Consider the following 24,900-nt stretch of genomic DNA (forward strand, 5'->3'; position numbering starts at 1 on the left):
GCTGCGGTTGGGGTAAGTGCTGCCCAGGCACAGGACAGAGCTGCGGCTCATCTGGGGGATGTGGGGAGAATGGAGCGGGGCAGCTCCCACTGCTGTGTGCCACATGTCCAGTGACTTGTCCCCGCCACTTGGGGGTGGGGAGGGGAGGAGGCATGTGCCCCCAGATCTGAATGGGGTGGGCCAGGCAGGCTGGGGGCCACGCTGTGCTCAGGGCAGGTGGTGGCAGCACTGGGAGGGGTCTATAGGGGGTGCTGGAGCCACCCCAAATTTCACCATAGCTCCCCTGTAGCTCCCTCCCAACACCGCCACTGCTTACCCTAAGCACAGCACAGCCATTTGCCCCAGACTGCTCTGCCCTGCCCTGCCCTGCCCTGCACAGATCCAAGGGCACACACCTTGCCCCCCTCTCCTTCCCTCCTCCCCTGTGCCCTCCCAGACGAGTGGTGGGAGCTGCTGGTGAGTAGCGTGCAGCAGCAGGAGCTGTGTGTGTCCCCGCACCCCCTGGATGAGCCATTGCTCCATCCCACACGTTTCCCACCTCAGCTGGGCAGCGCTTACCTCAGCCCCACTCCCTCCATCACCATGGGGAGGAGCCTTGATCTGCCGTTCTCCCCCACTCCTTCCTCCCCTTCAACGGTCTTACCAGCTGCATGCAGCTCTCCATGCTGCTGGACTGTGCTCCTCGCTGCCTGCATGCTGCTCTGCATCTGCATGCACACTCACGCATTTATTTATTGGCCAAATCATCAGCCACTTCAGGCTGATTTCCTATTAGTCAATTTTCTTTGTATCATGCTGATCCAATATCAGACTGATGTATTGTGTACCTCTAATGCGATCCTGATGGCAACTTCCATGCACTTTCTAATCTGTAGCCCACATGCATCATGCAGCAGTTCTTTTGGAAGACTTGAGGTGCTGCAGAGGGGAAATGGGGAGAAAGCAGGATTAGGGAAGCTTGAAGGCTAGGTTTATTTGGAGGAGGTTTGGGGGCAGGTATGTAGGGTAGTAAGGGATTATGGGCTATGTGGGAGCTGTGGAGGTAAATCAGAGATGTAAAAAGACTAGGGGAAGCAGTATTCTTAGAGGAGATATTGGGGCCCAATGGAGTTTGAGTTGAAGAATGAGGCAGAAAGTATGGAGAAAGAACATTGCTTTAACAAACCAACCCCTTGTTCTTCAGGTTACAGCTTTGCTTTAACCATAGGCTTTGTCAGTGATCTTTTCTCCATTCCACAAGTTCTGCTTTTTTCATAGTTCTTCCATGCAGACCACCTTCATGGTCCACACTTCTCCTCCACTAGGGTCTTAGTCCCTGCTTGCTTTCCCAGTAATCTACAGAAATTAATTCTTACATGTTGGTTATTGTTGCTGTTTGTCTGCAAGACTGAATATGAACTGATGGGTGGTACTTATAGAAAATTTATGAAAACATTGCTATCTGTTGATATAAACCAGTGGTTGAAGGTGGGTGGCACTTACTGGGCTGAAGCTCTTAGAAGCTTTCCCAGGTGTAAGGGTCTCTGTGGTTTGACCACTAAAGAGAGTAACTATCCCCAGGGACCGTGTCCTATGAAGTGTACTTCATATGTTTGCTTTTCTCACTGTGCTGATCTTCAGGCCACCCCTGCATTTCTGGATAAAATCTCATTGTAATGGTGTGTTCCTACTGCAGGGGTGGACAGTTATTTTGGCTGGAGGACCACTTAATCAATTTTGGTGAGCTGTTGAGGTCACCTGCCCCTTGACAGATGACCTACCCCCTGGTTGTCTTGGGATGAAAGTCCCGCCATCAACCCTGGACCTGTGCCACCACCTTACCCCCACTTCCCCGCCCACAAGTACTCTTTTTGGGAAGGGGGTTTGCCATCTTGGAACTGGAAAAAAACAAAAGGTATACTAAATATCAGACATTGACAATAACATACTTTAATTTTATTTAAAGGAATATTTGTGTCTTGATTTCATAGTTTCATAGTTTCCAGGGTTGGAAGGGACCTGAGTAGATCATCTAGTCTGACCCCCTGCCATGGCAGGAAAGAGTACTGGGGTCAAACAACCTCAGCAAGGTGTATATCTAGCCTCCTCTTAAAGACCCCCAGGGTAGGAGCCAGCACCACTTCTCCTGGAAGTTGGTTCCGGATCCTAGCCGCCCTGACTGTGAAGTAGCTCCTCTTGATATCTAGCCCAAATCTACCCTCTGCCAGCTTGTGACCGTTATTCCTGGTCACTCCTGGCAGTGCTCGGGAGAACAGGGACTTCCCCAGTGCCTGCTGATCCCCCCCCCTAACTAGTTTGTAACAGGCCACTAGATCGCCCCTCAGCCTTCTCTTGTGGAGGCTGAACAGGTTCAGGTCCCATAGCCTCTCCTCATAAGGCCTGCCCTGCTGCCCCCTGATCATGCGGGTGGCCCTCCTCTGGACCCTCTCCATGTTGTCCACATCCGTCTTGATGTGTGGCTCCCAGAACTGGACACAGTACTCCAGCTGCGGCCTGACTAGTGCCGCATAGAGGGGGAGGATCACCTCCTTGCACCTGCTTGAGATGCATCTGTGGATGCATGACAAGGTACAGTTGGCCTTCCTGACTGCGTCCCCACACTGCCGGCCCTTGTTCATCTTGGAGTCAGTGATGACTCCAAGATCCTTTTCTGCCTCTGTACTGACAAGAATGGAGTTCTCCAACCTGTAGGTGTGGTGCCAGTTGTTCTTCCCCAGGTGCATCACTTTGCACTTGTCAGTGTTGAATCCCATCCTATTCTCATCTGCCCACCCCTGTAACCTGTCTAGGTCTGATTGCAGCCTATTCCTCCCTTCTAGCGTACCCACATCCCCCCACATCTTAGTGTCATCAGAAAGTTTGAACAGGGTGCTTTTTACCCCCTCGTCCAAGTCACTGATGAAGATGTTGAACATTGCGGGCCCGAGGATTGAGCCCTGCGGAACCCCACTGCCCACATCCCTCCAGGTTGAAAATGACCCATCCACTACCACTCTCTGGGTGCAGCCCTCCAGCCAGTTAGCGACCCAATTGACTGTGTGGGTGTCGACACCACAGTCCCCCAGTTTCTTAATGAGAACAGGGTGAGAGACAGTGTCGAAGGCCTTCTGAAAGTCCAGGAAGTCCAAGAGGACTAAAGATTTGTGTATGCGTTGTTGTGTATATAGAGGTGAGTGCATAATAGCTCAAAATTAAGTCTTATTATTGGGGTGTGTGGAGGGATTGGGGGTAAGGTTGGGTGGTAATGGGGTTTGTGGGAGAGGTAGGTGTATGTGGATTGTGTGTGTGTGTGTAGGGTGTGGGGAGTGTGCAGAAGTGGATGGGTGCATATGGGGGGGTTGGGGTTTGTAGGGATGTGTGGTTGTGTGTAGGGGGTTGTGGGGTGTGTGGAGGGGAAGGGTGGCTGGGGGTGTGTGTGCTGGGGTGCAGCATGTGTGGGGGGTGCAGGTGCATGTGTGTGCTGGGGTGTGTGTAGCAGTGCAAAGGGCTCCCCCCAGAAGCATGCTGGTGTGTGTGGGGGAGGGTGTGTGTGCGGTGTTTGTGGGTTGCGTTATTGTGTGTGGGGGAGGGTATAGTTGTGGGGTTTGCAGTTTGCAGGGGAAGGTTTGTGGGTATAGTGAGGTGTGTATGGGAGTCCCTCGCGGGCACCCCCTAAGCTGTTCAGACCCTGGAACAGCCCAGAGCTTGTGTACCCTGTGGCACCTCCCCACCACTGCCAACAGCGCACAGCCCCAGCACACCCCAGGTCCACTCTGGACTTACCCTCACTGGAACAGATAAGCCAGAACCTGGGCATAGCCCCAACCCAGCCCATTCCACACTGCCTGCATGTGCTGCGTCTGGCTTCCCCCTGGACACACAGCAGGGCTGGGGTGGCTCTGAAGCTGCACTGTCTTTCTAGGCAGCCCGGGTGGCAGGTGGTTCCTGGGTCCTGCTACTGCTGGCCCCAGCCCCACGGTACTGGCAGGGACCAGTGCTGCGCAACCCTGACCCCATGCCTGCTCTGGGCTCAGTGTGGAGTAAAAGAGGCCCATCCCTCTTGCTGCTGCTGGCACTTCCTGGTCTAGCCTCCCAGAACCTGCAGCATGCTGGGCTGCCCTGCATCTACGCTGTGTCGCTGCCGCCTCTGGGCTCCCCAGTGGGGTAGCAGTGGCGGCACAGAGCAGATGGCGAGCAGCCCAGCATGGGCTTCAGGAGGAGGTTAAGCTTACAAGATACTTAATGCGCAGTAACCTAATAACACTGTATAGTAGCATGTACAGTGCAGTAGTCATATTAGGCTACTGTGCCGTAAGCATCACAAAAAAACCTTGTGTGCCAGCGCAACTTTGTGGTAGCATGAGTTACTGCACATTTAGTTAGTACATCATTAAGCAAGTGCTAAATTAAATGTGCAGTAACTATTGCGTGTTAATAATATGCCCAGTCAGTTCATACACAACATGGAACAAAATTTTCTTTCATCTTAGTCATGAATGTATTGGCAGTTTATAGATTCATAGTTTCAGGGATTGTAAGGGTGGAAGGGACCTTGCAAGATCATCAGGTCCAGTCCTTCTGCACTAGGCAGGAAAGACAACTGGGGTCAGGTGACCATAACGAGGTGACCATCCAGTCTCCTCTTGAAGAGTTCTAAGGTAAGTGATGGTACCACCTCTGGAGGGAGCCTGTTCCACAGTTTGGATGCCCTAACCATGAAGAAGTTTTTCCTAGCGTTAAGCCTGAAATGGTCTTCCAGGAGTTTGTGGCCATTACTCCTGGATTTTCCCAAGGGTGCCCTGGTGACCAATTGTTCACTGAGCCCCTGGTGTAATGGTAAGCTTCTACCAGTCCTCTCTCAGCCTTCTCTTTTTTAAAGCTAAATCCCTCAGCCTTTACTTGTATGGCTTTCCATGCAAGTCTCTGATCATACAGGTGGCTCTTTGGATTCTCTCAAGCTGTACCACATCCTTGCTGAAGTGTGGTGCCCAGAACTGGACACAGTATTCCAACCATGGTTTATAGATTCATAGACTCTAGGGCTGGAATGGACCTTGAGGATCATCATGTCCAGCCCCTTGCCCCAGGGGTAGGAAGTCAGCTAGGGTCAAAGGATCCCAGCACAATAAGCATCCAAACATTTCTTGAAAGAGTCCAGAGTAGGTGCCTGCACCACTTCTGGAGGGAGTCTGTTCCAGGTCTTGGGGGCTCAGACAGTAAAGAAATTCTTTCTTCTGTCCAGTCTGAAATGGTCTGGGAGCAGGGGGTGAACAAATGTTCTCCCAGATCCTGATGTACACCTCTACTGTACTTATAGGCAGTCACCAGGTCCTCCCTGAGCCTGTGCTTTTCTAGGCTGAAGAGTCCCATGGCTCTCAGCCTCTCTTCATAAGGCCTCTGATGTCTTGCCCTCTGATCATGCACATGGCTCTCCTCTGGACTCTCTCAAGCTTCTTAACATCCTTCTTGAATTGAGGAGCCCAGAATTGGATGCAGTGCTCCAGCTGCAGCCTCACCAAGGCTGAGTACAGTGGGAGAATGACATCCTGAGATTTACTTGAGAAGCATCTATGCATGCAAGCCAGAGTTTGGTTAGCTTTACCAGCTGCGACATCACATTGGTGGCTCATTGTCATCTTGTGGTCAATTTCCCAGCCATTGGACTGTGGTGTAGTTGAGGTCACAGTTGGCCAATTTTTCCAGGAGGAGGTCATGGATCACCAGATCAAAGACTTTTTTAAAGTCCAGATATATAATGTCACTCTCTCTTTTTTCCCTTGTCCAGGTGGTATGTCACCTGGTCATAGAAGGAGATGAGATTGGTCAGGCAAGACCTTCCCATGACAAACCCGAGCTGGCTATCCCTGAGGATGTTACCATCAGCCAGCTTATCCAGATCAGTCTCTTTGATAATTTTCGCCAGAATCTTACTGAGGATTGAGGTCAAGCTGATTGGCTTGTAATTCTCAGGAACTACTTTCCGCCCTTGCCTGAAGATGGGTACCACATTGGCCTTTTTCCGGTCTCATGGTGCTCAGGTGAAGTACCTAAAGTTTTCAAATATTTTTGCCAATGGTTGGGCTACGACACCTGTCATCACCTTGATTACTCTAGGGTGTAATCTGTCAGGACCATCTGACTTGAAGGTGTCCAGCCTCTCAAGGTGATCCTTTACTAGATCAGTGCTGATGCTGAGTATAAATCTGTCCTCACCCTGGCCATCCTGCATCTTGCTAGGCATGGCTTTCCCATTGGACTGATGAAAGACTGACACAAAGTACCCATTAGGTAGATTGGCCTTTTCCTGGGTGTTGGTTATCAACTGTGCCATATGGTTCAGCCAGGGGTCCAATGTTACCCTTGCTTTTTTTCTGACTCCCTACATATCTGAAAAAGGACTTTTTGTTGTCCTTGATATGTGAAGCCAGGTGGAGCTCAGTTGCAGCTGTGGCTTTCCTGATCTGCTCCCCGCAGGTACGGACCACTGCTGAGAACTCCTCCTTCATGGGTAGTAAAGGTGATCAGCTCGTGGTCACTATCACCCAGCTCCCCATTGATTCTTAGGTCACTGACTAGGTCATCCCCTTTGGCCAGTACCAGGTCCAGCAATGCTTTACCTCTTGTTGGCCCATAGACTTCTTGAATCAGGTAGAGCTTGTCCATGCATGTGAGGTGGCTTTGCAACCAATCGGATTTGGCTGAGTGCTGTTCCCATGAGATGTCTGGGTACTTAAAGTCTCCCATGACAACCATGCACCAAGAGTGTGCAGCCTCAGCCAGTTCTCTTGTGAATTCCTGGTCCAGCTCTTGTTTCTGATTAGGAGGTCTGTAGTAGATGCCATGATGTCCCCTGTGCCATATTCCCCATGTATTTTAACTCAGAGAGACTCCAGTCATCCTTCCTGGGTGCCAATGTCAGTTTGCAGGGATGTGTAGCTGTCCTTGACATAGAAGGGGTAGGGGTGTAGCTCTCTATCTGTACAATCTCACCTATACAGGGTATAGCCGTCTATACTTGTGGACCTGTCATAGGTGGAGTCCCACCAGGTCTCTGTTATCCCTATGAGGTCATAGTCCTTCTTGTTTAGCAGGAGGCTCAGTTCCTTCTGTTTATTTGCCAAGCGGCAACGGTATTGCCTGGCATTGGTGTATAGGTAGGCAAGTGTCCCATTGGGGGCCCTTGCCTTCCCCACAGATCATTCTGGGGCTAGGGTAGGGGTGGGTTCCCTTAAATGCCATAGCCTGCCGTATTTACAAAGGTTGCCCAGTGGGCTTGAAGTGGCAATTAATCCCCCCTAACCCCCGGTGGGCTTAATTTAAAGCCTGGTCAAATAGGTCAGGCAGTCTGACTAAGAAGAGCCTCCTCCCCAGTGGAGTGAGGTGGAGGCTGCCTCTCCCCATCAGACCACTGCCTCTCTCAGCAAAGAGTGGATTGTGATCATGGAAGCTGAAGCCTTCATGATGGTACCAGTGCCACAGTCTTTGGTTGACTACCTCGACCCATCTCTCCCTCCTCAGCCCGTGACCCACAACCAGGAGGAGCAAGTAAAAGACCACCTGTGCCCCCAATCCCTTAAATCCGGCTCCTAGAGCCCTGTAGTCTCTCATGACCCGACTAGGATTGCCCTGAGCCATGTAATTTGTGCCCAGATGGATAAGGAGCATAGGGTAGTGGTTGGAGGGCCAGATAATCTTTGGGATCCTCTCTGCTATGTCCTGGGTGCGGGTCCCCGCGAAGTAGCAGACCTCCCGGGCTGGGGCAGCAGATTGCCTCCTTAGTCCCCCTTAGGAGAGAGTCTCCCATGACAATCAGTCTGCATTTTATCTTAGGGGGCGTAGGGGTTGGGTGATCTTCCCTTGCCTGCAGGAGCTGGCATCTCTGCAGGTTCTACTGGGGCTGCAAGAGGTTCATACCCATTGCAAAGCCCCAGAGGGGAGGGGACCTTGGTCCATTGGGCCTTGGAGCCTTTGACCACCTTGTTCCATTCTGCTGGCTGGGCAGTATGGGAAATCCCCAAGTCCTCCCTTGCCCTGGAAGGTGACTTTGGTCTACCCTTCACCTCCAGGGGGTGGAGGGCTTAACAGTAGGAGTCTGTCTCCTGCTCACCATCCCTAATGGCACATCATCTCTGGATTGCGGCCTGGAGCTTCTCTATCTGGTGCCCCAGGGACTCCAAAATGGAGCAAACCTCACAAAGGGAGGTGGCCGTGCTCCCAGTCCCATGTGCCTGGAAACATGCCAGGCAGCTACTGCAGCTGAGGGCCAGAGGCTCCGTCTGCACGGAGCCCGGACCCATGGGTTCTGTCTGGGTGGAGGCCTCTGAGTTGCCAGAGGGGGAGGTTGCAGACTCTGAGGGGACCCTTGGGGTGCAGAGTGTGCCCATCTGCATCCTCCTGCTGGTAGCCCGGCGACTGATGGGACTAGCTTTCCTAGGGCGTACTGGCAGGGCCTTAGGCTCTCCTGCTCAATCTTCCATGTGACCTGCACCAACTCGTATGCTGGGCAAACAAGCGCGCCTGTTTGCAAGGTTCCGTTCATGTGGCGGCCTGGGCCTGGGCCAAGTAAGAGTCGGGGGTGACCCTCCCTGGCTCCCAACTCAGCTGCCCCACAGCTGTCTGGGTTGGATTCCCTCCTTCCCTGCCATGTTTCCCACCTACCTCTGGCTGCGCTGGGGATCTGGGTCAGGGGGTCCTGGGGGTCTCTGGGCTCAACAGGAGTGCAACAGGCGTCTGCCCGTGCATCTCTCGCAGGAGCCAGGGACTGACTGCAGCTGTGCCGTTGGCAGGCCCTTTTTAAACTGCACGCATGCGTAGAAGGGCTCACTGATGACGCTGTGCTGCTCTAGAGGCTGGGGGGGTCCCTACCCATGGAAAAAGGGGACAGAGGAATGCCCCCCCCACTTCCCCCGTCTCCTGGGGCGGGACCCGGTCACATGGCTCCCCAGGGCTGGGCCAAGTAGGTGGGGGGGGGGGTGTCCCTCCTCAGCTCTGATTCAGCTGCCCGGCAGCTGTCTGGGTTGGGGTCCCACCCTCCCTGCTGCGTGTCCCACCTACCTCTGGCTGTGCCAGGGGTCTGGGTCGGGGTCCTGCTGGGGGGTCCTGGGGGTCCCTGGGCTCAACCGGGGCGCAACTGGCATCTGCTCGTGTGTCTCTCGCCAGAGTCAGGGACGAACTGTCTCATCAATGCTCAGTAAAGCAGAAGAATCACTTCTTTAGTATCATCTGTTCTGCTGGCTACAGTCTCATACTGATGGCTCGTACTCATACTGTGGTCTATTATTACCCCTAGATTTTTTTTAGTTGTGGTGCTGGTCAGTTTGGCACCACTGAACCTGTAGGTATGTTGGGGATTGTTCATCCCCAGGTGGAGCACTTTACATTTTTTGATGTTGAACTTCATCTGGTTCCGATCTGCTCAATTTGCCAGCCTATCTAGTTCTGCCTGTATCTGCAGTCTATCTTCAAGTGTGACCGCACTCCCCCATAAGTTGATGTCATCCGCGCACTTGGCTAGTGAGCTCTTTACCCCCACATCCAAATCATTGATAAAGATGTTGAAAAGAACTGGACCAAGGACCGACCCATGAGGGATATCACTAGCCACTTCTCACCAGGACAACACAGAGCCATCCATTAAAACTCTCTGGGTCCTACTCCGCATCCAGGTTTCTACCTACCTAACTGTCACACAGTTAAGCCCGCAATCCTCCAGTTTTCCTGTGAGAACATAATTGGATATCAGATGAAAGGCCTTTTGGAAGTCTAGCTATACAACATCAACCTCCTCTCTCTCATCCAGATGGTGAGTTACCTGGTTGTAGAAGGAGATGAAATTGGTAAGCTAAGTCCTGCCCATGATGAAGCCATGCTGGCTGTCGTTCAGAATCCTACCTTCTGCAAGCTTATCACACATAGACTCCTTAATGAATTTTTCCAGGATTTTCCCTGAGATAAAAGTTAGGCTAATTGGCCTATAGTAACCCGGGGTCATTCTCCTCCCTTGCTTGAAGATGGGCACAAAATTGGCCTTCTTCCACTCCTCAAGGACCTCTCTGGTGCTGAATGAGTTTTGGAAGAGTTTTGCCAGAAACTGCAATGACTTGGCCAGCTCTTTCAGCACTCTTGGATGCAGAGTATCTGGTCCTGCTGACTTGTATATGGCTAATTTTTTTAATTCATCATGCGCCAGTTCAACATCAATAGTAGGAAGGCTGTCATTCCCATCATGCCCATTCTGTGTCTTATCTGGCATGATTTTCCCCTTGGCCCAGTGAAATACCAAAGAAAGTAGTCATTCAGAAGTTCAGTTTTCTCCTGGGTGTCGGTAACCAGCTATCCTGAGTTATTGAGCAATGACCCCACACTCCTGTTTGTTTTCTTCCTGTTCCCTACATACCTAAAGAAGGAATTCTTGTTGTCCTTGATTTCCGTTACTAATTTAAGTTCAGTCTCTGCCTTAGCCTTTCTAATCTGCTCCCTATAAGTGCAGGCTGTTGCTATATAGTCCTTTGTGGGGACTCTCACAAGTTTCCATTGTTTGTACACCGCTTTCTTCTTTTTTAAGAGGACCATGATTTTCCCTGTTTAGCCAAAAGGGCTTCCCAGCCCTTTTGTCATCCCTTTCCTCCGCATGGGAATGTACTTCCTTTGTGTTTCGGGGATAGCGTCCTTAAGGAATGACCACTCTTTGTGCACTTTTTTTGCCTCAAGTCCCTGGGCCTGCAGCACTTCCCCTACTATTGTCCTAAACTTGTTGAAATTTGCATTTTTGAAGTCCAAAACTTCAGTCTTGCTATCTAATTTGCTTGCCATGCGACAGACGGTGAACATGATGGTTCCGTGGTCACTGTTAGTCAGATTGCCCTCTATCTTCAAGTTAGTCACCAGACCGTCTCCTTTGTCCAAGACTAAGTCTCTGGTTGGCCCATGCACCTCCTGAGTCAGGAAGAGCTCTTTGATGCAGGTCAGGAAGGAACACAACCAATCTGACTTGGCCAAGTGTTCTTCCCAAGCTATGTCTAGATAATTCAAATAGCCCATGACGACCGTGTTCCATGTACTCATGGTCTCTGTCAGCTCTCGAGAGAACTCCAAATTGAGCTCCTCCCCCTGGTTTGGTGGTCTATAGCAGTGGTCTCCAAACTTTTTTGATCGTGCACCCCTATCAGTAAAAAATGTTTCTGCACGCACCCCCAATATATGAATATTTATATAAATACAAATAGAGGTTCTAATATTTTCTTCCTGCACCCCAATGGATCGTCTTATGCACCCCACATTGGAGACCACTGGTCTATAGTATACACCTACAGTTAGGTCTCTTTCACTGTGCCCCTTCCTCCTCCCCGCCAGCCCCTGCAGTTTGATCCAGAGGATTTCAAGCTTTGCAGCCAATGTCAGCCTCCAAGGAGGTGTACTGCTCCCTTACATAGAGAGATACACCTCCACTTTTCTTCCCTACTCAGCCCCTCCTGTGCAGGGTGCAACCCTCTATGGGTACTTTCCAGTCATGTGAGGAGTCCCACCAGGTCTGTAATCCAGTGGCGGGCAATTATTTTGGGTGGAGGGCCACTTACTGAGTTTCGGCAAGCCATTGAAAGCAGCATGACAGGTAGCCAGGGGCAGATAACTATTCATTTTCTAAATTTTTTAGGGTCCCCAGCAGCCGGATAGAATGGTCTGGTGGGCCACATTTTACCCACCGCTACGTAATCTCTACTAGATTGTAATGCCCACTGGAGAGTAGGAGGGCTAGCTTCTCCTGCTTGTTCCCCGTGCTCCTGGCATTAGTGTACAGGCAACTGAGTCCTCCAGTTGAGACCCTCACTTCCTGTCACACTGAAGGAGAACTATTCTCTCAGCTTCTGCAAGAGTGACTCTCCTAGTGTCCCCATCTACGGAGCTTTCTTGTATGTTGGTCCCTGGGCATGCTCCAGTCAGTGGTTCCCCATCTCCCAACAATCTTAGTTTAAAGCCCTATTTAGAAGATTGGCCATCTTAACAGTAATAGAAAAAAGTCAGATATAAGTGTAATTAAATTTGATATGTCTTTGGCATATCAAATGTTTCATTTGTGCGGGTTCTTGCTATTGATTTCATAGCTAAGGATGAAAATGGGGCTTATTAGCTTACTTGGTTTCCCACATTTGCACACCCATGTAATGTAGCTTGTGGAAAGTATTTCCACATAAAGCATTTCTTAAATTCAGTGCACCCAAAAAACAATTTTGGGAAAATTTTTGGAGGTAATTGATCAAATCCTGACAGCTTGGTCTCTGAGAGAATGGTCAGCCAGTAAGGAGGGGCAAAGTAAAACAAACTTTCCAAGATGTTTGTTGTCATTTGGCCAATGTATGCACATGTAATTCTTTTAAACTTTCTTTACAAGCCAGTGTTTCTCAGCCTCGTTGTCATTTTTGCTGCTTTTTGAACTCTCCAGCTTGTTGATATTATTAATATCAGCATGCCCAGACTTTGATGTAGTACTCCTGGTGTCATTTTTGTGCTGCACTGCAAGTGTTTGCTGTGTGATTTTTCATTTTTCTGTCACTAACAACTCATAGCTGCAGAGGGTAGTTCAGTGGACTAATACCCTTTTCATTATTCTAATATTAGATACTAGCAACCAACTTTCTTTTAAAACTACTGTCGTTTTTTAGTTTGACTACAATGAGCTGTTGAAGTTCATTGGAATGAGAAGCTGATTTTTATTTCTTTTGAAGTTGTGTATATTTACAGTAAAAGTGTTTGGTTTTCTTTCCACTGTGATTCTTAGCTTCTCTATCAGTTTGGTTACTATGCTGAAGGGAAATAAGTTACAGGTCCATAGCAAAAATTCCCCTCCTTTGCCTCTCTGAAAGTAAATAGTAGTTCATGGTGAATGTGTTCCTTGCATTCAGGATGGATTCATTTGTGTAGGACTGTAGGAAAGTAGGGCTGGAAGAGACCTCATGAGGTCATCTAGTTCAGGGGGTTCCCAACTTTCTTATGCTGTGGACTGGAAGTGACCGCGGACCAGCAAACTGCGGATTAGAATACTGCGGGCAGGCAGCCAACCCTTCTTTATACTCAAGAGGATGTGGACAAGCTCAAAAGGGTGCAGAGAAGGGCCACCCGCATGATCAAGGGCCTGGGGGACAGGCCTAGCAAGGCTGGTAAATCTATTGTGGGGGGTGGGTAGGGGTGTGGCGGGGTGCTGGCCAGCTGAGGCAGGGCACAGGACAGAACCACAAGCGCCTTATCTGGGGAGTGCAGGGAGGGGGTGGGGGGTGGCTCCTTCCGCTACGCATACCCTGGGGGGGCATGTGCCCCCCCCATCTGTGCTCAAGGTGAGGTAGGGCTGCCACTGTGGGCTCCGGCCAGGGCTGCACCAAGCTCGTCCCAGTGGTGGGGTTGGACCAGGCTGCACTTGTGGCTGGTGGCAGTGCTGGGAGGGGAAGCTACAGGGGGTGCTGCAGCCCCTCTCCCCAAAATTTGCCATAGCCCCCACTTCCAGAGCTGCCACCCGCCCTGAGCACAGCTGGCCCAATGCCCCACTTCCTCTGCCAGGAAGAACTCAGTGCAGCCCTGGCCCCAACCTACAGCAACAGCTTGCTCTTGTCCCATGCACAGATCGGGGACCACACCCCCCCATGCCGTCCTGGGGTGCGTGTAGCAGTGGAAGTCACCCCCCATCACTCTTCCTTTGCCCCCCGGACGAGCCGCTCGCGGCTCTGTCCCATTCTGTGCCTGGGCTGGGGAATCACCTGCCCCTGCCCCAGCCCTACTCCCTCCCTCACTGTGGAGGCCTTGATCTTCACCCCCCACCACAACAGATTTACCAGACCTACGCTGCTGTACAAGCTGCTGGGCTGCATATCGGCAATCGGATCAGTATCAGCCGATATGCCTTATTAAAAATCAGCCATTGGTATCAGCCCAAAAAAGCTCTATCAGTCCACCCCTACAGGAAGTGTGATTTTTGAGAGAGTGTATCAGATTGCATCATACTTTCTTGTCTTATTAGGATCCCAGGCTCCCCCTTCATCAGAAAGTAGCAAGCTCCTCCACCTGGGAGCTACATCAGCAGATGGGGACCCAGCCATGAGGGCGTATGAGCCTGCATCTGACCTGCACTCCAAGCTGCAGGGACACACCGTACTCCCCTGTGGCTGGGAACTCAAACCAACTGATGGGGTGCATGGTACGAACCCGCAGCTTGGAGCCCCATCAGCTGACAGGAGCCCCATCAGCTGACAGGACTCTTAGCCCCAGGAGGACATGATGCAATCCTGTGGCTGGGAGCCCCATCAGCTATGAGCTCCCAAGCTTGGGTGCATGGTATGCTCCCACAACTGGGAGCTCCATCAGTTTACAGAGCTCCCAGCCACAGGGGCTAACCTGGCCACACATTGAGTTAATGTGGAGTGATAGGAACCAACCACCAAATTATTACATATTTTTTGTGGAACAAACTTGTGGTTTATTCATTTTATCACATTGATTTTTGTGGCCAGGTTACAATTTAAGATGTGATTTACTCATTAATCATATCTTAAGTGTAATGTGTGGCAGGGGCCTCATAGTCAAAAAGTTCTTCCTAATCTCCAACCTAAAGTTCATCTGTTATAATTTAAGGCTTTTGCTCCTAGTTCTGTCCCAAGTGCCCACAGAAAAAAGTCTTATTTCTATCCTTACCAGGGATGGATAACCTGTGGCACAGGCAGCCTCTTGTGGCGCAAGGCAGATGAGGGAGGGGACAGGCCACACAGTGGCCACACATGGGCCGACGAGAGGCAAAGCGCTGCTCGACCTGGTACTGGCTACGGGGGACAACCTAATCGGCGACATAGTGATCGATGGGAAGCTGGGTGACAGCGACCACGAGCTCATCACCTTCACCATCCGCCGTAAAGCTGGCAAGTTAGTCAGCAACACAGAAGTCCTTGACTTCAGAAAAGCCGACTTTGACAAGCTCAAGAGGCTTGTCAGTCAGGCCCTCAGGGACCACGACCCCAGGGAGATGGGAGTTCAAGAAGAGTGGTTGCTTCTCAAGGAAGCGATCCTCAGTGCACAAGCTAAATCTATTCCAACACGGAGGAAAGGCAGCAAGAAGGCACAGCAGCCCTCCTGGCTCTCCAGGGACCTAGTGGACCTCCTGCGGCTAAAAAGGAAAGCCTACAAAGGATGGAGGACGGGATTCATCTCCAAGGAGAATTATTCTGCACTGGTCCGGTCCTGCAGGGAGCAAACCAGGAAAGCCAAGGCTGCAACTGAACTCCAACTAGCTTCAAGCATCAAGGACAAAAAAAGTCCTTTTTCACAAACTCCTGCAAGACCGTTTCAGGCTGGACATAAGGAAGAATTTCTTTACTGTCCGAGCCCCCAAGGTCTGGAACAGTCTGCCAGCGGAGGTGGTTCAAGCACCTACACTGAACACCTTCAAGAGTAAATTGGATGCTTATCTTGCTGGGATCCTATGACCCCAGCTGACTTCCTGCCCTTTGGGCAGGGGGCTGGACTCGATGATCTCCCGAGGTCCCTTCCAGCCCTAATGTCTATGAAATCTATGAAACAGTTAGAGAGGTAAGAGCAGGGAATTAGATTGGGCAGGAAGCACCCCCATCAGGCCAGAGAGCAGAAAGAACAAAAAATCAGTCTTGGGAAGAGAAGTGGAGTGGCACTTGGAGAGGTTTTAGAACTTGTGTGGCATACCTGCAAAAAAGGTTGGCCCCCTCTGTTCTTTATAATTGCCTTTCAGATATTGGAATACTTTTATCAAATCCCCCCTCAGTCTTCTCCTCCCCATACTGAACAGTCTTAATTTTTTCAACCGTTCCCCATAAATAAGAGTATGCTGCTGATTCATATTCAGTTTATGGCCCACTATAACTTCCAGATCCTTCTCTATAGTACTACAGCCTAGTCCAGGGGTCTGCCACATACCATCTGTGCACTAGATTTGGCCTACAGAACCATTTAATCAGGCCCAACATCAGGGACTTCAGTGGCAAGGGGCTTTTGGCAGCAGTCACTTTCCCCTGCCCCCACAGAAGATGCACCATCTTCATGTGCTGTCACCATGCTACCACAGAGAGAAGCAGCAGTGATGCCTGGGTCTAAGTAGCTGTTTGCCCATCTCTGACTGGAATGGGTTCACTCCAGCCCACAGTCTAAAAAAAGGTTACTGACTGTTGATCAGCCAATCATTCCCCAGTCTGTATTTGTGCATTTGGTTATTCCATTCCAAGTGCTTAGTTTTTCTTTGTTGAATTTCATCTGATTTTTTTGGACCATTTCTCCAGGTAATTCTGGATCCTAGCCCTTCCAGATTGTAAGGCACTCAGATGCTGTGACAGCAGGGACAATAGAATTTTTTGCATCTTGTGATAGAGGTGGGACTTGCCCTGTCCCAAGGTAAGTGGTCAAACCAGTGGAACATCCTTTTTCCTATGAGGACTGTTGCATGTGCAATCCAAATATTTAATGTTGAAATCTAGAATATTTTTTTTCAGAAGTAAAAAAAAATAGGAATCTTTATTGACTTATGAAAACTCTTGGCAGTCATGAGCTGAGATTTTTTTCCCCACGTAACAGTGTGTACTTGCCTCACAGCAGGAAAGAGGGAATGGAGAGTGGTGAGGCATAATTAACGTCTGAAAAATACGTTCACAGCCAAAGTTAAGTACCTGTAGCGAAGGCTAGTAGTATTCATTTTCTATCTTTTTTTTTTTTTTTTTTTTTTTGTAACAGAACAATGGTATGTATCGAATTTTCTCTGGTATTCAGCCAACTGGGATTCCCCACCTGGGCAACTACCTGGGAGCCATCCAGAACTGGGTGAGACTTCAGGAGGAATATAACTCTGTGTTATATAGCATTGTCGACCTGCACTCCCTCACTGTGCCCAGGGACCCAACTTCTCTGAATCAGTGCATCCTAGACACTACCGCTACCATCCTTGCATGTGGTATCAATCCAAAGAGATGCTTTCTGTTTCAGCAGTCACAGGTTGGTATTCCTGCTACTTTAAATTTAATTCTCTTATTTGGCCATCTGGGATTCTCCTTGTGTTTTTATCAAGTGCAGACAGCACTGCTCAAGCCTATTATTCCTTTATGCTTAGTGTCCTAGAAAATGTTTGGAGTGTTGTTGCAGCTGTGATGGTTCAGGAAATGTTGAGAGGAAAGGCTTTATTGTGATACCTTTTATTGCCTGGGAGAGCTGACGGGCAAGCTTTTGGGCATCAGGTGCTCTTCCTCAGGTCCACTGTCCAAAAGCTTGTCCATCAGCTCTCACAGCTATGCAGTTGGTCCAATAAGAGATCACCAGAAAGCCCTTCCTGTAGAAAATTTCAGCAGGGTTAGCATCCATATCCCAACTTTTGCTGCCTTTTGGGGGAGAAGTTGAAGATCCGTTCACAAAATGCATTCTCATCAGTTTAAGCGTGTATAAATCTTTACGATAGTCAGACTCAATAAAAATGAAAAATCATTTTGTTAAACCAACTGAAGAGTTGTAACCAAGTCTTATATTAAATTTGCAAAAACTAATGCAGATAAACCCCATCTGTATATCCATGTCAAAGAAAACCTATTCCTATTTCAGTGTCATCCTTTGTTTGCCACCCAGTCTGTCTGGTGTTCAGTGTCACCTGCAGATAATCTGTTTGATACATACAGGTCCAAACACAGGCATGAGTGTGTCTGTACCTTTTCTGAAGCCAAGCAATCCTTTTTTCTTCCTCTCCCCCACTTCAGAAAGTTCCTCTCTCTTCCATAGCTTCCACACATTTATCTGTTTTGTATTTAGCTGTTTCTGCATTGGCAAACCTTGCATCCATAATTTTACTACCTTTGCCAGCTTTACTGTAACTAACAAAACTGGAAGTTATAGTTTGGAAAGGTAGATCCCACACTTGCAACTCCTGCGGGGATACAGAAATGCCAAACTGTAAATGTATTTCAATTACCGTTATTTTCTGTCAGTGAATTTGATTTTTGTCCGCGCTTACTTATGACTTTCCTATGCCTCTTAAGCTGAAGTGCTGCAGGTGACAAACGTTAGAGGACCCTTTCGTTTCATGCCTTGTTGGCAGAGATTAGCTGTATTTCCTTCCTTTACAGATTATAACATTGCACTTGCTTAACTGAACTGATTTTAAATTGATCAGGTTAAATAAGTGCAGTTTTCTAATATATGGTTTTCACTCAGGTACTATGTGTACCTTTTTCACGAAATTTAGCTATCCAAAAAAGGTTTGCATTCTAAGCAAGGAAATCAAAGGAATCTGGAAATATAGCTACTACTGTTTTAGGGCTTGATTCAAAGACCACTGAGATTGTAGAAAGACTCCTATAATTTTCACTGGCCTTGAATCAGACTCTAACCTGCTAATTATCGATGGAAGGCTTGTTTTTTGTGTGGTATAAGCAAAGCTGAAAATTATTCTTTCAGAGTCCCTTGAAAAGGCACTTACCAGTTTACTTTCTGGTAGGTCCCAAACGCCCTGACTCTCTCTTGCTGTCAGTGTTGACAATCCCTTGATTCAAGGATGATCTCTACCATGGCTTATTGATGGGTCTTGAGGTAACTTAAGAGTCCAGTCCTTGAGCCACAGATACATCCACAGAAGTTGGAGTCTTTCCACAGGGGAGTAGGCCACAGACTATGATTTCTCTCCTTTTCCTTCCTCCACTCTTGCTTCTCTGCTTTGAGGGCAAGATATGTTACTGTCACTAGGAGACCAGATCAACAAAGAATGTAGGTGTTTTGGCTCGCTGCTTCTGGAGAGGTATTTGCAATGGTGAGTTATATTGGAAAGTTCTGTATATATAATACATGGGAAGATTTAGGTTCCCCAAAATGGGGGTCACAACACCTAGCACATTGAATGGAGGGCAGCCAAAGAGAAGGTGACTAAAATTCTACTTCTCTCTGCGATGTAAGCACCTACCAGCATCTTTCAGTTTAGTGCCTATGTGAGGTTGGGATTCACAGCTCAAAGCCCTTTCCTGGTTATAAATGCCTGTGATCATTCCATTGGGCATAGGTGATTAGCTTAAGCTTTTTTTTTCTGAGAGGAAGTGGTAATATTGATGGTGGTACCCACCACTCTAATATGATAACCTAGTGATAGAATAAATGCCTGGAAAGTGAAAAGCAAATGGAAGTGTTCAGTGCCCTCAGCTTGAAGGGGTTCAAACCCACTTCTCCCATCTCCCAAGAATGTCTTAATCACCAGGATGGAGGCAAAGTTGGGATGGGGGTATTTTGTACCTGTCCAGCCAAGGCTGCAAGATTCATGGGACCAGATGGAGGAAGCAGAAGGAAACAGAATGTTGTGATCCAGGGATAGATATGTATAATGTCTGTCCCTGGCCCTCGTTCAGGGCCAGGGACAGACATTATACATAAACCAATTTAAGTGATTAGAAACTGGTTTAAGCCTGTAATGGAATAGGTGTTCAGTGCACATAAACAAGTTTGAAAATGACTGAAACTGGTTTGAGATGAACCTGATTGAATGTAGTATCAAACTTAACTGATTTGGGTCAAACCATTGTATGCAGTATCTATCCCAGACCCCCTGGTTTAGGTTGAACCAGAGTCTCCCAGCATACTGGATGACTTGCAACCCTGGGCAGGGTCTGCTCTCTGCTCCAGCCCAGTGGGGCTGGCCCCACTCCTCTGCTCCAGCTCTGGCAGAGACTGCGGGTACAACGGTTTCTGCCTGGCTTCCTCCTGCTCACCTCCCTTTCCCTCTCCCCCTACCACCACTCCCTGCTCAAGCAGGGATTCCCCCTCCCCTCTGCATTATGCAATCAACTCTCAGCATTAGCTAGCATACCACATGCTGAGGTTGACATAAATGCCCACCATGACTGTGCCTGGAATAAAGAAGGCTATAAGAGAAGCCAGGACAAAGGCAGACAGGACAGTGTTGGCTTAGGGCTTTTTGGAGCTATCAACAGGTAGCTGGTAATGTCCCTCCATTCCTTCCTTGGAAAAAGTTGTTTAAGAAGAGCTTGAACTAATGAGAAAGCTTTGTTTTGTTTTGATGGGCTGATAAATGTTAACAACTCCCTGCTGTGTAACTAAATGCTCTGTTGTCAACGGTGAGGATGGGGAACCCTCCCTAATCATAGGTCCTGTTGGCCTGGCCACCTTTCCCCCTCATCTTAGCACTGTGGAAGGGGTGGGAGGGCTGCTCTAGCACCACCTGGTTTCTAGCATTTCTTCAGTCCAGAGAGAATGTGTGGTTACAAACCAGTTCATCCTAGCCAGGTTAGACTAACCTGCAAAGATTAAATCAATTCAGGCTCAGGCCTTTTGAATGTCTGTTCCTAGCCCAGGAGGGCCAAGTCCTGGGGTCTAGTCCCTGCTCCCAGGACTGTTTGCACATTTTCCCCTAAGGGCTAATGCAGAATACATAAGCAGTCTTGGGCTTTTCTATGCCGGAGTGCCCAGGAAAGTTAAGGCAAATCAGTGGCAAGTATAAACTCACTGCTCATTATTTAAAACCTAGTAATTCACTTGGCCCCATCCTAGTGGGTTCTCTCATTCCAGTATACAGTGATGGTTCAAATCAAAGTCAGCCTAGTAGTGACTGAAAACCAATCAATAAGTTGATTCTTTTTAGGACTTGTGCTCTTTTCTGAACAGATGATGTGGGTTGAATGTGCCTTGAAGATTTAATTGTCATCCTTTTAAAGAACTTCCTGGCAGAGCTGAATTCCATGGTGATAAGGAGATAGCTATCTAGGAAAACTTGCACTGCCAGTGATGTCAAACTGATAGCACGTTCTGTTCAAATCACTAGCAGTGATGAAGGAAAACTCAAATATAGCTGAGGTTAACGGTAACAAATGCCCAAGGCCATAGTGCTAGATCTTCTGTCTATACTTGTGACTCCTACAGCACTGCAGAATTGTATTTGTAGAACCAGAAAGGGGCCTAGATCCAGTGGTTACACTGGCTGATCTAGTGTCTTTTTCTTGGGTCTTTTCCATTTCCAGAATGCAGCTAGAACAGAATAGCTTGGAATAGGTGTTGGCAGCCTTCTGCAGATGCAAGCCATAGCTTGTAACACATCCAGCAGTTCAGGCCACCATTTCCCTCTGGCTGCTTCAGCAACATTGAACAGAGGCTCCTGAAAGGAAGACCTCCACATTTTCCACATGGGCTATAGCAGCTGGCTGGAGTAACAGGAGGCAGTTGGTGTGCCATTAGCAAAACACAGACCAGATCAAATGGCTGGGGAATCAAGTGTACCCTTAGTAAAATGCGACCTAGATTAGACCTTTGTGGAGCAGATCCAATCTTTTTTATGGACTGTAGGTTACTAACCCCTACACAATTGTGTGCGTGGGTGTGTGTGGGGGGGGCTCTCTCTCATTGGTAGCTGTGTTTGGTTCCCCTAGAATATGCTTGCCATATGTGGAGTATCTGATGAGTACTTTGCTTCCCAAAAGGCATGTGCATTTTATTTCCAGTCAGTAATAATGAATGTTTTCTTTTTATTTACAGCAGGCTTTATGCAGATCAAACCTCTAGCTATCTGAAGTGTCTGTCTCCCAAATTTTCCCACATTTTTTATATTCTTGCTGCTGCATATGCGAGATAAAAAGCTAACCCTTAGTCTTGACTGTATCAGGGAAGCACCAAAGAAGGAGGGTACTAATAAATGAGTCCTTGAATCCTTAGAACTTGATTTCTTTTTTTTCTTTGGCTTGCAAAGATAGTGACATAAATTATAAGGAGTTTAAGTAGACAAAAGTTAAGGGCTACAAATTTCGTAATTTGAGGAAATTATCAGTTGCATATGAAGCCTCCATTTGTGAATGTAACCTCCTGCATGTGACCCATTTTACGTAATAAGTGCAAATTTTTTGAAAATTAGCTTTGTACATTTACATGTACATTTTAACAGTATGTCAAAATAAGTCTTACAATTGGAGGCTTTAGCTGACACCACTGAATATTAAGCTGTCTTTATATGAAAGATGTAGATAGTATGTTTAATACCAGTGCAGTTACTGCTGCATGCAAACTAAATCTCTGGGTGGAATAAGTGATGACTATGAAGGAGACATGATGATAATCTAAAAGTGTCTGGAGGATATTACTACCAAAGTTAAATTTATTTTGGGTTGCACAACAGGAGTGCAACATAATTAGTTGGACTGGAATATGATGAATATCTGGAACATATTCTTAAGAGTAAAATCTATTAGATGCTGGAATAGACTCTGAAGGAAAGTGGTAAATATTCTTCCACTATTCAACTCATAGGCATTACAGACTGTTCAGGTTAAGAACTTCCTTAGAAAAAAATGGATCAACTGCTTATTTCAGAAATGTACACAAGTTAGTCAATCATAATGGGGACCTTAGATGTAAATGGGTTACTGTACTAAAATAAATTGGTGATCTAACAAAGATGATCATATCGGTGTTTTAAGTACATATTTTTTGCTCAGTGTCATGTACTGTTCACCTGAACATCAGATCCATTCCAGGTATGCTTTCAGCGGCCTTCTGTTTCTTCTATACTTAAAAGGCATCATTAAAAGTATTGATGGTTCAGTTTATAACAATAAGGCCATGATAACTTGATAACACATTGATAACTTTTTGGGTCCTCTGGTGAGAAGAACATTTGTAATGAAAGACTGGGCCCAGGAACAGGTGATAAGAGGCTGTCTGTCCCTTTCTCCTTTAAAGCAGTGGTTCTCAACCTTTGTTTACAAATGGGTCCTGGTGCAAAAGCAGTGGCCATTCCCAACCCAGTAAATGGTTTAAATAGAAAACACACAAATGTTTTGGCTCCAAAATACTTATCACATGCTACAAGTTAAAGCAGCTCAACAGTCTTAATTTTAAAGATAGAAATCAATATCACAGAAAAACAGTAGTAGCAATATCAGCATGTGGCCCTCCATTACTCCCAAGTGACAGTCATCATTGTGCTGGTGCCTCTTACTCCCAACTTGTGGCCCCCCCTCCAACCCTCAGTTCTGCCAGTGCCCCTCACTCAACCCCCAGCTCTGCTGATGCCCCCCACACCTGACCCACTGCCTCCCACCTCCAGGCTCCTAGTGTGTGCACCCACAGCAGGCACAGGGCTCCAGCCTGGCTGGATTGGCAGTGGCAGGAGCTGTCTTTGTGGCCCAGCAAGCAGGAGCTGGTGCAGGAGGGCAGAGCAGGACAGTGAGACTCTCTGCAACCTAGACCCCCATGCCAACTGTGCCACCAGCAGTATGAGAAGTAACGGGGGGGGAGGGGGCACTGTCTTTACCTCCTCTTGCCACCAGCCACTGCCATCAGGCTGCGGCTCTGTCCAACCGCCATGGCCAAGTTGCTGCCACTGCTCCCCTCAGGCTTCCCACACTGCCCAACCCCCCCATCTCCCCTCCAGGGAACAGCCCACTTTCCATCCTGGCAGCAGCGAGCCTTACTGCCCGGCTCCACCTTCCCATGCCAGCTCCCGCCTGCTGGGCCATGGAGGCCGCTCCTGCCTGTGCCGGTCCAGCCAGGCTGCAGCCCCAAGCCCGCTGTTTGTGCAAAGATCTAGTGGGGCATATTCCCCCACCATGCCTCCCCAATGCATTGCCTGTCCATCCCCTCCCTCTCTCTCCCCCTGCCATATAGACTTAGCAGTGGGGAGTCACTCCCCAAGCTACTTGTCTGCCATGTGCATGTGGCACCCCCTACCTCATCACCCTCCTCCCACTCCCTGCAGCCCCTCCTTGCAGGCAGGAATTCTGCCAGCCTTCAAGAGGAAACCTGCAGTTTCCCACATTTTTCTCCTTGAAAAGAGAAAATCTGTGATTTTCTGCGTTTTTCTGTCATTGTTTGCAATCCTTTCACATATTCTTGTAACCCACCTTTGTGTCGTGACCCACAGGCTGGGAAACGTTGCTTTAAAGGACTAGGCTCTGCCTGTGTGTTTTGATCTTTCCGTGCAAATGGAGTCTGCTTTCACTATGCCTTCTGATGAGCCTTCTTAGTGCTTGCATTTGTCTTCAATTGTGGAACATTCAAACCACTAAAGAGTTTCAAGTCAGTCTGACCTTCTATCCAACTTGAGGAAGACATCAACTGGTTCAGACAAATGCCACTGGAGCAGTTTTCTTGCTGCTTTACACTGCCCTGACTACCCTGACTAATCCTTATCAGGGTGCAGGCAAGTGTCTGACATGTTTTTGTTTTTTCAGCGAGTAATTTTACCATAGTTTACCATAGTTTCATAGTTCTGGGTTTAACTGCACCTCTGACCCCTTTATGACCTTTTGAAGGACTCCCACATAAGTGACAGCTGAAAGCCAGAGACCTTTTCCAGTAGAGAACCTCCCTTTGGGCCTGGGTTTTATGTAGGCAGTCAGTCCCCCTATGGTTTGTTGCAGTTGTCCCTAGTCGGTTTACTTTCGTTCAGCACCAGCAGTTCTGCTTTTCCTTAGGAATGGTGGCAGCGAGCTTTTACAAAGCACAGTGCATTTTATTTAAACTCCAGCTCTGCAGAGAAACAATATGAAACATTAAACAGTCTGCATATATGCTAATCTTACCTGGGGGGAAAAGCATCATCTGCATAGGTTCCTGACTAGCATTCCACATGGTTTTGTTAGCTCTTTGTTCCCAAGTGAGTCAAACCCCCTGCTGCGCTAGGCTTGCTTTCTGTGTTTCAGGATCTGTTTGTCAGGCTGCCTCACTCAGGTCATACCAGAGGTTTCAAAGAACTGCCTATCTTCACAACCAGCACCAGGAATTTGCATCAGTTACCACCAGCAGGAAATCTCCCCACTTATTCAGGAACAAGGATGGGAAATATGTCTCCCCTAAACTTTTGTCTTGATACAATTATTTTTATAACATATGTTGCATCTCATTGTAATGGTCTTTGAAGGCTCCAAGCTTCCAAATGTCACCACTGTCACATGT

General features: G+C 48.3%; 1 protein-coding gene across 5 annotated transcripts in view; it reads left to right on the top strand.

Annotated features, from left to right (window-relative positions):
* The window catches only part of WARS2 (tryptophanyl tRNA synthetase 2, mitochondrial), a 117,651-nt gene that overhangs the window by 37,554 nt on the left and 55,197 nt on the right, over positions 1-24,900 (top strand). For 3 of the 5 annotated variants that reach the window (XM_090053715.1, XM_090053687.1, XM_090053695.1), the window contains exon 3: positions 16,711-16,968. The exons of 1 other annotated variant lie outside the window; for it this stretch is intronic. In XM_090053715.1, the coding sequence (XP_089909841.1) occupies positions 16,711-16,968 (258 nt within the window). Of the gene's footprint in view, positions 1-16,262; positions 16,375-16,710; positions 16,969-24,900 lie in introns of all 5 variants that reach the window. One more of the 5 variants, XM_090053702.1, reaches the window with a different exon arrangement.

This window comes from Crocodylus siamensis, chromosome 1 (genome assembly GCF_052110815.1).
Source record: "Crocodylus siamensis isolate JL-2025a chromosome 1, ASM5211081v1, whole genome shotgun sequence".
NCBI lineage: Eukaryota > Metazoa > Chordata > Crocodylia > Crocodylidae > Crocodylus > Crocodylus siamensis.